Consider the following 15,704-nt stretch of genomic DNA (forward strand, 5'->3'; position numbering starts at 1 on the left):
TGTTTTTATCTTCTACACTAACACAGAGTGCATGGGGGGATGTCCATCAAACTGCATGGAATTATGTAGATAATTTTCCTTCAGAGGCTTTGGTAATTAATTTGAAAAGGCCTTGTCTTATAGTGGAAAAATATTGGATGTTGCTGATAAGATCTCCTGACACAGCAGTATTACTCCACATGGCTGAATTTTAGAAAAAACAACTCATGGGATATTTTTTTCTTTTCTGCTAGGATGTTGTTAGCCCTCACTGTTTCTAATACCTCTTGGGTACTGGTCTGAATATAATTCACAGTGATATTGCCTCCTGTGTTGAACCTCCTGCCTCCAGTTGGATTTGGAGATCCATATATACAGCTGGGAAAGGAGAAAGGGTGTAATTTTTGTGTGGCAGAAAAAGAAATGTTTCATAACGAGTTTTCAGATGAGGAAAATCACTTACCATTAGGAAAAATCTCAAATGCAGGCTCAGTTATTTTATCCAAAGCCTTTAGTTCTCTTAAATTAGTGCATTAATGCTCGTGGATAATGGAAGTTCTGAACAATTTTCTCCGTGTAGAGCTGCATATTGTCCCTCTTCCCTTGGGCCTGGATCCTTCATTAGTTCCTTCAGAGGCTCATCCATCTGGGGATGCCACAAAACACATGCATGGGCCAATGGAGATGGATGGAATGGGAAAGCCTGATAATGGGAATTAGGACAGCCATTGTTAGGAACAAACTGACAGATTTGAGATGCAAATTAAGAAGCAGGCAATGAAGGAACAGGACATCAGTGCATGCGTATTTATTATGTGTGTTTGAGATGCTGTAAGGGAGCAGCTTCTGGGTTTGAGGTAGGGATCTGCAAGCCCTGTTCTGGGATGACGCTGTGAAACATCTTCCAGTGATTCTACTGGGATATGTTAAAAAAAATTTTGTCTCTCTGCTGTAGAGCAGCATTATATCTCAGTAGCATTGTAGACCTTCCTGTGCAGTTACAGAGGTGTAAAAACAGGCCATGGATTAATTGATGACTGTGTGTTGGCAGGCATTCACTTTGAACAATGCTCCTTCCTATATCCCTTTCCTTTAATAGGAAGGGGTTTTGGAAACCCAGGAGCAGTTAGGTGTTGATTCCTTTCATGCCTGTCTAGCTACCCTGCCTTAACACAGTTGTAGGAAACTTCTGCATGAGACCACGTGTGCAAGAATACCACCATCAAAATGTGGACTTGGTTCCTTCTACCAAATATTTAAATGTAGCTCTTTGAGTATTGACTTGTGAAAACCCTTCTGAAATTCAAATTATTCCTTCTAAAGTACATAACCAGTTATTGCTTTGATCACCTCTTTGCAGGTTTTTTTTTTTTTGGTCATTTTTATAGCTGCTTTTTGGCTAATATTTAAGATAAGGTCTGCAAGGTTTCAAAAGTTGAAGTATGAGGGGAAGGATTTATTTTTTAAAGAACCTTTCTTATGTGGAAGAAAGGTCATATTTAAACATTCTGAGTTTAATCCAGCAAATTAATAGTGCAGAAAAGTAATTTGTTTCTGCTGTGTATGGCTTTAGGCAGCTGCATCTCATTGTCACAAAGATGAGGAGGGCTTTCACACGTAGAAGCAGCTTTTTCTGTAGCCTGCAAAATCCAAGCTTTTTTTCTAACCACATAGTAAGAAAGCTTTGATATGCAGTACAGGAGAGGGTTTTTTTATGTTATGGTGTGCTATGTGCAAAAGCAGTTATTTGCAAGTCAATTAAAATGCATTCACATCATGCTGGTTCATTTCAGTTCAATATTTATGAGCCTGTAAAAGAATATATAAGTCCTATATGCCTTAGTATTGCCATATAAACATAGCAGCTGTGTTTAAATCCATGAATGCAGACACACTGGGTGTGACCTAACAAGAGACACCTCCTTCACGAAGTTCATTAGTCTGCTTTCAAGTAGCTATGAATGGTGCCAATTTACAGCAATACAGCTATCAATTTTTTAAAGTGTTATAAATTTAATATTACGAGATGGGTGCACAGGATTTGGAAAATGGGATTTAATGAATTAATCTTTGTTTCTGTATGGCCAAATCTGAGATGGCATTCCTGGAAGCAGCGTGTGCTTTTCATGTGTAGAGGCTGGTGGGGCACTCTGGGGAGCACACTGTGAATTCAGCTGCAGTCTCTCTCAGATCAGCATCAATTTCTCATTGCCTTGTGTACTGTGTCATGGGTGTGTAAAATGGGAGCTATCAGGCAAGAGTGAGGCTGTGTTACTGCTTTGTTTCTCATGGCTATGACTGCTACTGGAATATCGTGCCAAATGTGATCCTCCTAGCAGAGGGGATCCATGGAGTGGATGGAGTTCTGCCTGGTGTCCTGAGAATACATGGAGCAAAATACAGCTTTTAATGCATGAATCAAATGAGATGGGAGTACCTGCCTTCATTACAGTAAAAAAGCTGTGGGAAGCTGAACTTTGGTTGTAACTGGTTCTTCAGACTCAAACATAAAGTCATTCAGCATCCAAGGCTGAAAGGTGAAACAGAGCAAACTCAGACTCTAAGGCAAATATTATCCACCTCAGGGATTTCATTGTTTTACCTCTGGCCTTAAAGATGGAAACTGTGCTCTTCTGCAGGTTGGGGTAGCATGTGAGCCATGGTCAAGAATCTTGAAAAGTTGTTTCATGATTTGTGATTTAAGAAAGAAAGAAAGAAAAAAACCCGATTAGTATTGATCATAAATTTGCCATTTGGATTTAAAGCCTGTATTCACTCTGCAAGCAAACCACCTGCCATGCTAACATCTCCATATGTGCAGTGCTCACTTTTGCACCCAGCAGTGATTCAGCTTCCAGAGCTCACATCTTCCTTGCAGTTTAAAGGAATTCCCTGTCACTGTGCAAGAAGTTGTCAGAGCAGTTGGCTTCTGCCCCAGCTGTCTCTGGAGGCGCGACCCAGCAGAGAACTCCAGCTGCTTTTTTTCTTTTTGTGGCTCTCAGTGTTTCACACGTTCACTTGGACTGGACGGCTACAATCCAAAACCCCTTTACTGAGCTGGCAGCAGGTGCTCAAGAAATCATTGGAATAAATGCCCTTGGTTTAGGTTTTTTGCTTTATTGCGTCTTTTTTTTTGCCTTTCAGCAAATGAAAAGATTGAAGACATCAATGGCTGCCCAAAAAATAGGTCTCAAATGGTAAGTAGTAAAGTGGTTTGTTGCTTGTGTGTGAGTGGCTGAGTGACAGTCTCAAACTTCAATGTCTGAGACTTTTCGTAACAATTTTTAATTAATTTTTCATAGTAGTGGACTTAAAGTATAATTTTCAGAACATTAATATTACAGTTCTTGCCCTGTTGTACTCCACAGTAGTTGGATCAGGCCTTAATATATATATATAGTGATGTATTATATATATATAATATATATATTGTGATATATTATATATAATATATATAATATGTCACTATATATAGTAAATAATATTATATTATATATATAAATGTCAATATGTGATATATATAATATCACATATTTACAATTGAGATTATTTTTACATTGCTATCTTATATTTCTGAAATATCACATAATTAAACTAAATATATAGAAATAAAGAATTAGCTATTTGAAAGTATGATTAAGAGTTTCTATATCTTTTGAAATTAAACTATGTAAATGAGCAGTGTGATGAATTAAATGAAAAAATTTCGTAAAGTTCAAGGTGCAATTTGTAGACAGATAAGAAGTTCATTTTTATCTTGTTTTTATTTAATATTCAAATCTGGAGAACCAAAAATCAGTCCAGGAAAATTAAAAGTATAATAATACCTCAGGAGTATATTTGCTGTGAGCATTGCTGAAGCTAAAGCTATAGCAGAATTTTATGAAGAACACAAATAATAAAAAATTTGTTTTTAAAATGCATTTAAATGAAGAGTTTTTAAAATTTATGATACTTCAAACAAGGTTACTTCCTTCTGTATCTTGAGAAAAAGTCATTTTTCAACAGAAATTCTGTCGTCTTCCTTTGGCATTGCAAATGCTTGCTTTGGGACACTTGCATATCTGTTCTCTGTGGGAGGCTTTTTAAATGTTTTTTTATTTTTATGAGTGTTCCTGTCTGCCCCTACCTTCATGACTTCAGCATGAGCACAGCCACTCATGTAGTAAAAAGAAATAAAGATTTAAGGAGAGCTTGACATCCTAAGTCAAAACTCACACTCTGTTCTGCTCTTCTCTCTTGGCTTTTTTGTTGTATCTTGGAAGTTATCAATCTTGTTGAAAGCATGGAGCAAGCACTCTGTAGAAAGCAAGCCATCAGGAAGATTTATCCTTGCTCCTTTTTGCTGCTTTGAAGAGGGTGGTTGCTATTCTCACTGTAGCCACAGCAGCTGTCTGGAGTATAAATAATGAGGAAATTTTGACAATTACTATAATTTAATGTTCCACAAGTGTGTCTTAAGAACTGAATTTCATTCAGGACCGGAGTCTGTAACCAGTTCCAGGACGTTGCAGCTAAAAAAGTCACTTCAAGTCATTATTCTCAATGAAGAGAAAGTGCTGCTCTGTTGGATAGTGGGATGCATGTTGCTTATGAAAGCTGGATCAAGTTATAACCAGAGGCATGCAGGGGGCATGTGCTGGGTCAGTAATGCTGGGCAGGGCTGCAAGGACACATTTGGTCTGTGCTGCCTCCCCTGATGTTACTCCAATTGCTCATTCAGGAGGCTGCAGTGGGTGGGACTGACCCCCCCAGTCATCAGACCTGCAGTTTTCCTCATGTGAGAAAAATGAGAATTATGCTTATGGCTTGCTTTTGTCAGGTGCACATGGTTACAGAGCTCTTTGTTGTCTGACTATAAAAAAGAGTGTTGCTTCCCAGAGAAGCTGTGGCTGTTCCATCCCTGGAAGTGTTTCAAGGCTGGGTTGGAGGGGGCTTGGAGAAACGTGGGGTAGTGAAAGATGTAACCAGAAGGTCTTTAAGGATGCTTCCAACCCAAATCATTCTATGATTCTTCTAAGGCAGAACATAGGAATCCTCATAGGGGTGGTGTTGGTGCAGTAGTTACTTGCAGTGTTTAGGGAGACAGGACAGACCTGTTGCAGTGCTTGTTTTAGGTACAGCAGTCTTCATCCTTTGCATTTCAGTGCACTCTATTAATACAGCTTACAGGGCCCTGCAGCATGTGGGAGCTGGTGTTTGTGTCTGGTAACTCTGGCTCAGAGAGGTGGCAGAGGCAAGGCCATCCAGACACTTAGGTGATATCCGCTCTTTTTTCAAATGAATCTTTCAGTTCAAAGTGTCCATATTCATATCAGAGTGCTTGAAAGGTGAGCAGCACAGATGAGGAGATCTGGGGAGATGTAAAAAAAAATAGCACCAATGAACGGAGATGTAACTTTGCTCATTGCATAGAAATCCAGCAGATCTCAGAGGGAAGGAAGCCTTCTACCATCCTCTTTTCCCTTTGCAGAGTCCCAGTGCTGTGAGCAGACACATGTGAGCTGGGCTGTGAAGAATCAGCTCACTCCCTGCCAGGTGTATCAGCTTAGAAACCTGGACCAAATCTGTGCCTTCCCAAATCCATCAAAAGAGGTGGGGAAAAGAAGTGTCCTCTGTTCCATGTGGCACAGTCCCAAGCCGGTGGTGCCAAACCTGAGGGAGCTCTCTGCAGAGCCAGATCTGGCCTCTCTGCCTCGTTCCCTGTGTTGGAGAGCATCAGGCAAATTGGCCCAAACTGAGCATTAGAGACAGCTTGGGTCTGTCAGGCTCCAAGCCAGTGCTAATAAGCCTTGTCAAGTGAAGTTCAGCGTTGCAGAACGATGTGGGACCATCAGTGCTTATCAACCTTGTCCCAGTGCCAAAAATGACATGACAAGGACCCCACTGGCTCTGTGAAAAATTACTTAGGTGAGAACCTGTCCTCCCATCATCATCCTGTCTGGGTTGTTCTGCTGAGGGGAGTATCCCTGTCTTCCTTTGCTCCAGATAAGAGTTGGCTGGCTTTTCTATAATCTATTATACACTATTCCATAGCTCGTCCTCTGCATAAAATCTGTTTCAGGGCTTTTTTTTCCCCCAAACCTCTATATTTTCATACTGTAGATATTTGTCTAAACAAAAGCCTGCAATTCTGGTGATTAGTTTCAGCTGCATGCAGAAAAATACTGTGGGTAAGAGAGGATGTGCTTGTATGGAGCACAGGCTCTGGGACCAAGAACATTTGGAGAGCATTGCAGCATTTGGGTTTTTTAAAAAAAAAAACAGAAAACGTTGGCATAGTCATTGATAACTCGATGAAGGTCAATAAATCAAGGCCAGTTTTCTCTCCTGCACACTTCTGAAAAGAAGACTTAGGTGAATAAACCTGAGTAGGGCTATCTCTGCTAATATGGTTTGTTTATAGAAAAACAGAGATATTGTTCCTTTTTTTTTTTTTTCTTATTTGCTTCTTGTTTAGAGCATGGATTTTAGAGTTTAACATGTTGCATCTTGCAGATTATGGGAGGTTAGTACCTGCCCTCCTAGGTATTACAGATTATTCTTATTCATGTGGGTGCCTTTGCAAGTGCTGAATGTTACCTCGTGTAAAAGGGTTCATACCACTTACATTTGTAAAATGATGAGCAAAACCCAAAGTGTATGAGTTGTCTATGCTACGTTATATAAGTATGAATATAGCAAAGCTGAAACGTGCTGAAAGGAAGAGAGTTGGGGAACCTGTGGGTGGATACACCAGACTTTCATCTTCCCATGTCTAGGGAAGTTGTGGGACACCCAGGACAAGAATTTGGAACAACAGAAAGGCTTAACAAACACCACAGCACCTCCTATAAATAGGGCAGGAAATTACTGTGGTTCGCCTGTGGGCTGGTGCTTGGGCTTTAATATTTTTCAGGATCACTTTGTGTCTGTAAGTATGTGTTCTCAAACAGCAAAAGGGAGGTATTTATTTTTTTAATGTGTTGACAGGAAGTTTTTAGGAGTCATCTCTTTCTGGTGCAGCTACCAAGCCGTAGTGGTAAACTGATATCACTCAGCCTTCCTACTGCTGTTAGTCTTGCAAACAAAGGATCTTGTACTGACTGCAGTGTGGATCAGAGCAGCATTTCTTCCCCAGAGCTGTATGGAAGGTTGGGATGAAGGTCGTGTTTTCAGTACAATAACTTAGTTTTCAAGGAAACCTTACTTCCAGCGATGGGAATTTGACTGTTATTTTAATATTTGACTGATTTCTTGTGCTCTGATAATGAGCTGGTTTGTAACGTGTGTGACACCTAAGGAGCAGTTTGTATGGAAATTTTCCAACATGGTGGGGACCTGGGTTTTGACTTGGACAGTACTGGGAATATTAATTCAGCTGTTGGAGAAAGGTATCCACTCCCCTCCTCAGTGTGATCCTTGCCAGCTCCATACATTATTTTTTTTATTGTCAAAAGGGCATAGATGTTGAAATCTCCATTACTAATTCGTTTGTATGGCATGTGCCATCCATATTTCTGTGTCCTTTTTCTCAAGAGCACTTTAATGAATTGATGTAATGGGTGTGAGTGCTGCCATGGTGTGGCTCATACTTACAGGAGATAGCTGGGCTCACACATTCATGGTTGGAAGGAATAATACAAGCTGAAACCATCTGCATGACCTGAGCAGCTCTGTGTGTGTGTAATATCCACTAAGGGAGGGAGCTGCTGTGTTATGTACAAATAACTAAAAATAGCTGCTGAATTTTAAATTTTTTTGTTGTTGTTGCATGTTTTCTTATGGAAAATAATTTTGTCTCTGCTCTTCGAGAGCAGGTGCCCACTTTAACTTGCTCCTCTGAAAGTTTGGAGCAGTTTTACACAGCCATTGCTGTCCAAACATTGCCATACGAAGGTGCAATAAATCTGCAAGGCTGTTGCTCCAGCCCCTCTTGAGTCCCAAGGCCAAGGAGGGCTCTGCTGCCGGGGCATGTGCTGCTAATTCAGGGGAGCAGCCCTGCTGGAAGATCAAAAGCATCACAAGCATGTTTTTTCTCTGTGAATTCCTGGCGTAGGATTTTTGGAAATGTATCCCAGGGGTTAAATATAGCTGTGCATTTTCAAGTAATCCAACTCCAAGGCTGAGCAAATGTAGTAAAGGGAACTTTCCCATCATCTGAGCCTTCCCCCGCTTTGCCTGGAGAGCTTGTAACTTACCAGGAGCATATGCTTGGAAATTTAATTTGGTTTGATGCTACCATGGTAACAGATGGGTGTCTTCTGGCCCTAACCTGTGGTGCAGTTCCACGCAGCTGAGGGTCATCTGAGGGGGAGGACATCCCCCAGTGCTGTGCCAGCCTGGCCAGTGACAGACACCAGCTGAGCTGCCCATGCAGGGACATGGCCAAACAGCAAGTTCCAGAGTGTTAAAAGAATTTTCTTTAAGCTCTCAGGGTTTCTGTTGGTCATGTATGAACCCACGTTGTGATGTAGACAAGAATGATTTACTACAGAGGAGATCTGCCAGGTTGCTTGTACTTAGCTGTCCTTCAGCCTCAGTTTATATGACTCTTTCTCCAAGATAAGATTGATTTTACTGTCTCTGGTATTTCCCAGATACCCAGACTGTTTTTATGCTGCCATGCTGCCCATTTCTGCATGGTAATCAGTGAGACAGGTGTGGCTGGATCAGAGGTTTCTGTGCTGCAGAGCTTGCAGTCCAAATAAAACCACAAGCCCCCCACTGCCCCCCCATCATCCTACATAGAAAATAACAGGATAAATGGCGCTGGACCAGATCAGGAAAGACCAATATGTACAGGTACTCCATGCCATGAGGCATGGCAGCGTCACCAAGCAGAGATTTGTTTCATTTCTGGAAGGGATGGCTTCCAGAGCTCTTTCCGCTTGTGGGGATGGATGATAAGGCAGTGTGATAAGGCCTCCTGCACTGGATGGATGTGCAGGGTGCCTTTGGGGACATTGCTGCTGACACTCTCATTTCAGCCCCATAAAGGATCACCTTCGTGGTGCCCAGTGGGCTGCTCTTAATTCTTCACCCTTTACAGTGATGCAAGAATTTGTGCATCATCTGTCTCTGAAACAGTGTGAGGTTCAGTAAAGAGCAGCAAAGTAATTTTTTATTGAAAAGATGCAATATACAAGCTTCAGTATAAAGACAGAATTAGATTCTATTTGATCATTTACGTCACAGTTAAATGGAATTACTGCGTTTTGAATGCTTATGGTTCTGCCCACCCTGTATTCATGAAACAGAAAATGGATTGAGGGGCCAGGGTTATTCCATGTGTGTATATGGGGGTGTCTGGAGCTTCCACTTATATATTTACACCTACACCAAAGTCTAGAAGCACCACTAACATAATTTTCTGCCATGACCATTGCTGATATAAAATTATTACATTAATGTACCTTTTATGCAATACTTTGTAAACACACAGCTTCTTCTTATGCTTGGCATAAATGGGGAAAACCGAAATCATGGATGAGAACCTTTTCTAACGAAGAAGAAAAAGTTTGGTTGATTTGAGGACAGGTAGAAGTAAAAATTAATTTATTATTCTCCTTCAGCTTGGTGCAGAAGGATTAAGATTGTTTGTACGGAAATTACTTCTCCTGCCTGGGTGTTTCTTTTACGGGAGATGCAGTGATAAGCTTTTCACTGTGGAATATCTGTGTAAACAGATAATAGCTGTCACAAAGAATTAAACAGTCCAGAGAAATAAACTTTTTGTCTTGTGTCCTGTTACAGATCTTTCATTTGCAGCCATTGCTTATACAGTGTAATGAGTGATAATGGTTGTTTTAATTAGCTATTCCTTGATGGTAGTGCATATCTAGAGCATTTTATTCTTCTGATCTTTGTGCAGAGCTATTTTTACATACACAAGTGGTATTATTGCACTTGTTCTGAGCAGTTATGCAGGGGAATTTCAGTAGGAGATGTTACCCAGGTGCAAGGAAGGAGGGGGCACATATGTGTTGGCGGCACTGGGACAAATCCCTTGGGAACAGGTGAGGCTGGGAGCCCCAGGCCTGCAGACGCAGGAATGCCAGTGGGGAGGAGCTCAGTGCCTGGGAATGGGCTCTGGCCACAGCTCCCTGCCCAGGGACCGTTTTTAGAAATGAACAACTGTCAGTGACTGCATTGCAGGAGGTTCTTTCTGAACCAGTTTCATTAAATTCTGGATTCCTGCTGCAAGTTCGAGTTACTGATACACAGACCCTTCAACATCTGAGCTGGTGTTTGAGGACAGAGCAGCCAGCCCTTGGTGCACTGGGTGGTGTTGGTGTCAGTCCTTCCTTTTGAGCATTTGTGCATTCTGAAAAATATTGGTAAATTTCAAGGATGTTTTAGGAAGAAGCCCACCTTTACTAGATATTGATGTCATTTTTGATTGAATCATAGAATGATGAAATTATTTGGGTTGGAAGGGATTGTGATGACCACCTGGCTCCAACCCCCCCTGCCATGGGCAGGGACACCTCCCACTATCCCAGGTGGCCCCAAGCCCCATCCAGCCTGGCCTTGGACACTCGGAGGGATGGAGCAGCCACAGCTTCCCTGAGCACCCTGTGCCAGGGCCTCACCACCCTCACAGGGAAGGGTTTCTTCCTAATGTCTGATCTAAACATGCCCTCTTTCAGTTTAAAGCCATTTCCCCTTTTCCCAGTTGCACAGAACATAAATTGTAGCCTGGGAGCCCCAGATGGAAAAGGGTCTTCCATGGGCAGCCAGGGAAGGTGGAGATAATGCATCTGTGAGAGTCACTGCTGTTCTGATTATGGGTTTATTGAGCACAGCCACGGCTTCTCCCCAGCTTTTCTTCTTTTCAGTTTCACAGGAACAGAGATTCAGTGCCAAGAAATACAGTTATTGTGGTATGTGCTAAAGTATTGTCAAGAGAGTTTCATCTATATCCTAAATTGATGATTCACCAGAGCAGGATTCTTTGTTGATACTTGTTTTGCAAAGTTGTTGCTTAATCTTAATTTAGAACATCTCACAAACCCAAATTCACAAATTATCCACTTTAACTTTTCAAAGATCTATTCTGAAGAGCTAATAAAAAAATAATATTTCCAGGAATAATTTTTCAAAGAAAATGCTCTTTGCTTTTGTTTTTCCCCATGGGAAAATTTCAGTTTTAAATAAATAAACCTGAAAAACCAAACCTGAAAGAAAGCTGAATAAAGCAGGAGCATTTCTACAACCCTCCATGTGTCTCTCCCTGAGCAGATCAGCTTTGGCAAACCAGGGAGTTGCCCTGGATGGCCTGAATCCATTCATAATACAAGCATGCCCCTTGGATGCTCTTTGTTGTCCTTAGGAATTTTGGCCAGTGTGAAGCACAGTTTTCTCTGTGGGGTTTACTGCCCTCATTTCTATTCACACTGGGCATGTTGGGAGTGAATGTTGAATATTTGTCCCATTATTTCTGCAGGAAGAGCTGCAAACACAGGATAGCAAAGGTTTTACTGGGATCAGAGAGAAGAGGATGCATCAGATGAGGCTTAAGCTGGTTCTCCAGCCTTAGACTAATGCCCAAACTCTCCTTGTCTTTAAAACCCCAAAGTAAGGCAATTTTAAGAAAAGACTCAATTCTTCATGTATATTTGAGCAGATTTTTGTTTCTGTGGATATATCTGCCACAACCTGGCTTTAGAATACAGATTAGCTTCATTTACCCTTCCATTATGTCTTTTATTTTATTTTATTTTTATTTTATTTTATTTTTATTTTATTTTTAAGGGGGCCACCAAGTTTTGTCAAAGTCCTGAGACTTAATTTTGGGAGACATTTTTATCCAAGTAGTCAGGAGCAGCAGATGAACGCTCAGAGCAATGTATTATTTTATTTTTAAAAAGATACATTTTGAATGGGATAACTGCTAATGAAGATTTATTTTAAACAGAGCAATAAGAGTTAGTATTTCTGTCCTTCTGGGACAAATGGAATTTGCAGTTCTGCTTTGGTATTTTTTTATATATAATTATGTTTAGGAAATAGAGGAAATGAGATGATATTGGAATGGAGAGCCCTTCCTCCCCCAGAACTCCAGGATTCTAAGGATTGTCAAAGTAATGACTTGAGATTTTAAGGCGCTTTCTAAACTTTTCGATATAAAATAGGAGGGTAAACGCCTTATTCAAAAATACAGACAAGGAATAAATTTTGTTGTAAGGAACAGCTTGTGTTTCTTAGGCTATTTCCTTATTTCTGCACTGTATGTGAAGTCAGCTGGAATATTGCATAAAGGTTTGTGAGGCCTTAAAAACTTTCATGTGAATTCATTCTTTTTTCTTTTGAAAATTAATATGCTACACATAAAATTGAGCCACAGGCTGCATAAGCACTGGTTTCAGTATCAGAAGTGGGTTTTCTGGATAAGCTCATCAAAACTCCCCATTTATCACTGTAAAAGTTGGGAGCAGAGGTCTTGCATCACAATATGAGAAACTTCGTCTGGTTTGTAAGTGAACGAGCCTACAACAAGTTTAATTCTGATTTTTGTTTAGAAAAGCATCCATGTCTGTGCCAGGAGCAGCCTAGTTATCCTTCACCTTGTGTATTTGACTTGGCGGAGTTGGACAGACAGCTTTGGCTGGGGGCTGTGTCCATACTCAGCTTTTTGTCTGAGATATTCAGTGTTCAACACGTCAGTGCCCACCTGTGGGTCTCCATTCATAGGCTACAGGATGGGGATATTTTGGCTTGGTTTTTTTTTTTTTTAATTTGTTTCTGGCATATCCTGTTCTGCTCATACAGGCCAGGGCATGTTTTCTGTCTAGCACTGGCAAGAATAGAAATTGAAATTGCTGCTGTATGACAAGCACAAAGTCTTGTGTGATTATCTGGTCTTGGGCAGTTCTCCATGTGCAGCACTTAGCCATGATGCCTTCTGTTCCCACCTTGTCAGGTTATTCATGTTAAGAGGAAGTTTTCAGATAGCTTTTCCTTCTCTGAATATGAGAATGATGACACTTGATACGTTATGTCTGAGCAGAAATTCAATTTCACAGCGTTGTTGGAGTTATTTTCTCATAATCTCCTAATTAAAAGAAAGCAGGAGGAGGAAGAACCCCAGATGCTGCCAGCCCCTCTGGTGTGGGCTCAGCTGTCCTTGGTTGGCATTTAGGGACATTTCAGAATAAATACCCATCATAAAAGGATGTGGGACTGATAGCACATGTTGATAGTAGATTACACCTGAAATAGTTTAAATGTGATGATCTAAAATTGCAAATTCATTTGAATATTTTGTCTGGGAGGTTTAATAAGGCTTAGTTTTGGATACCCTAGTAATGTTTCTGAGTGAGATAATCACTGTGGGTGGCTGTGCTTGGTTTTCCTTCTTTTGCACAGCTTTCTCCTGTTTTGGGTAGGCAGGGATTGAGAGCATCCAGCTGCCATCTTCCCTGCTTTGCTTCTGCTGTGTTCAACGTTGCTGACAAAGCAAATGAGAAATCAGAATTGCCAGCCAAAAAAAGCAATTGTAGCTCACAGTGCAACAGTAAATAACCACTCCCCTTTGGCAAATCTGGTCCTTTCACATCTGCTTAAAGGGTTTAAGCAATATGTGGACTTGGCAGAAAAGGGGCCTGTAGAGTCTGGGTGATGATTTGCTGCTGAATGCTGTAATTACAAGGAGGCAACTGTACTTTGTGTTGAAAGTCACCAGGATGCAGACTTATTGGAGTTTTGGTTAGAATCATAGAATGATTTGGGTTGGAAGGGACTTTAAAGACCATCTTGTTCCAATTCCCTGTCATGAGCAGGGACACCTTTCGCTGTCCTAGGTTGCTCCAAGCCCTGTCCAATCTGGCCTTGAACAATTCCAGGGATGGAGCAGCCACAGTTCTATGCCAGGGCCTCACCATCCTCACAGGGAAGAATTTTTTCCTACCATCTAGCTGAGCTCTATCCAGAAACTTCACTTCTCTCCAATGCTCATCTAAATGGTCTCATTATCATAGCTTGCTGTCTCCAGACCTGTCTGCACTGGGGTCATCTTTCTCCATAAAACAATATTTTTCAATTATTAGTAGTTAATACACCAGGGGCCAGAGCAGAAATTCTTCCTTGGAGCTTTTATGAGTGAAATTCATGACATGTTGCATTGCGGGGAAGTCATCTCTTCAAACAGCAACATGATTTCTGATGCATTAGACTGATTCAGCCAAGTCAGGGTTCTTGACTCAGGCCAGCCATTGTTGTGTGGGAAGGACCTTGAATTCTTACCAACAGTAAATTTTAATAATTTCAGCTACAGTCCTGCATTCAGTGTTCCACTTTCTTCTTGGATTTTCTCTAATTTCCTTCTGTTTTCCTTTTTGAGCTCTATTTTTCTTTCAAAATCAACCAATTCTCATTCCTGCCATGCTGTCATGTAATGTTGTTAATACCACAGATACTGTGTAAATCTTAGACAGTCATTATATCTTTCAGTTTTTTATATATTTTTCTTTATATCTTTTAGTTTTATTCTTTTAGTGAATTTCTCACATGTGCAGTGCTGTACATCCCCACAGGATCTTATCCTAGTTCTTTATTTTCTGAATATAAAGGGTGTACCTTTGCACATCCCTGTTACTCCCACTTTGTTTTGTCATGCCTGATGAAATGAGGCTGTTTTCCATACCAGTAGAGCACCAAGAGCCCCTGTTTCTCACAGCTTTTAGCCAGGAATTACCACAGGTGTGGCAAGGCATCCATCTGGCCTTTTGTGTGGCAGTGAGGTTCCAGGTTGCTCAACCTATGGTTCAGATACAGACCTGTGATGGAGAGCCATCCATCAGTCTGAGGATGGGAGTGATTTACCTTAATTCAGTGGCTACAATGCTCAGAAAAACTGGGAGGTTATGCCACAGGAGAAATGGAATTATTTTAAAGGGGACTTCCTGAATCTGAAGAGGATGAGATTAGGACATCACCAAAGATTGCTATATAGCACCAAAAATGAGGACATGGATGAGGAACTCACTACCCTGATGTAAATCTTAATATTGTGCTCACTCTGTCCTAAAAGAGAGTTTATGCAAAGGTGAGGGGCCTGGGAAGAGAAGCAAGCAGAGCAGGACTGAGAGAGCTACTGCAGATCTGGAGTGAGGGTGAGATATTGCTTATCTTCAGTCGCTAACCTGCGTATTTGGAGAGGAGGCATCTACCCACAGCTGTGGAAGTCTGGAAGTGTTCTTGGAGTGATGCAGCTTGTTAAGTGCAGGTAGTAGGAATGGATTGATCCTTTTATGTGGTGTTTATTCTTGAAAAGGTGAACTTTGGTTTTCCAGCCAAGTCCCCAATCACCTCAATAAAAGAGCAGTGTTAGAAACTTGAAAGGCTTGTTGAGTACTGAAGAAGGAAATGGGTCAATTGACTGTTGGATAATATTGAACTGTGGTTAAATGAACCTTTGAACTGCAGCCTGCTCCAAGCCTTAAGGGCTGTGCAGTACAGGAAATGTATTCTTTGGTCCCTCTCTGGGTTTTGGAGTATATAATTTACTCAAAGTGTACTATATACTTTGTGTATTTTACATTATATCTCAAAGTATTATGAGGTTGATAAAAGTGTTTCTAATTGTTGAAATCACAGTTCAGCAATGCCAATAACTTAACCTCCACCCCTGATAGGAGAAAATGTTTTTATTGTTATAGTTATACAATAAATTAATGTGCCCTGAGAGAAATCCATATGGGAGGTTTCCTGGCAGCTTCCCTGGTACTTTTTTTATTACTTTG

At 40.9% G+C, this 15,704-nt stretch overlaps 1 protein-coding gene across 12 annotated transcripts in view; it reads left to right on the forward strand.

The window, feature by feature from the left end:
* The window catches only part of NAV2 (neuron navigator 2), a 390,183-nt gene that overhangs the window by 237,110 nt on the left and 137,369 nt on the right, over nt 1-15,704 (forward strand). For 11 of the 12 annotated variants that reach the window (XM_030948576.1, XM_030948578.1, XM_030948583.1 and 8 more), the window contains one exon: nt 3,124-3,176. In XM_030948576.1, the coding sequence (XP_030804436.1) occupies nt 3,124-3,176 (53 nt within the window). Of the gene's footprint in view, nt 1-2,902; nt 3,047-3,123; nt 3,177-15,704 lie in introns of those variants that run through there. The other variant, XM_030948580.1, reaches the window with a different exon arrangement.

The sequence above is a fragment of the Camarhynchus parvulus genome, chromosome 5, assembly GCF_901933205.1.
Source record: "Camarhynchus parvulus chromosome 5, STF_HiC, whole genome shotgun sequence".
Taxonomy (NCBI): domain Eukaryota; kingdom Metazoa; phylum Chordata; class Aves; order Passeriformes; family Thraupidae; genus Camarhynchus; species Camarhynchus parvulus.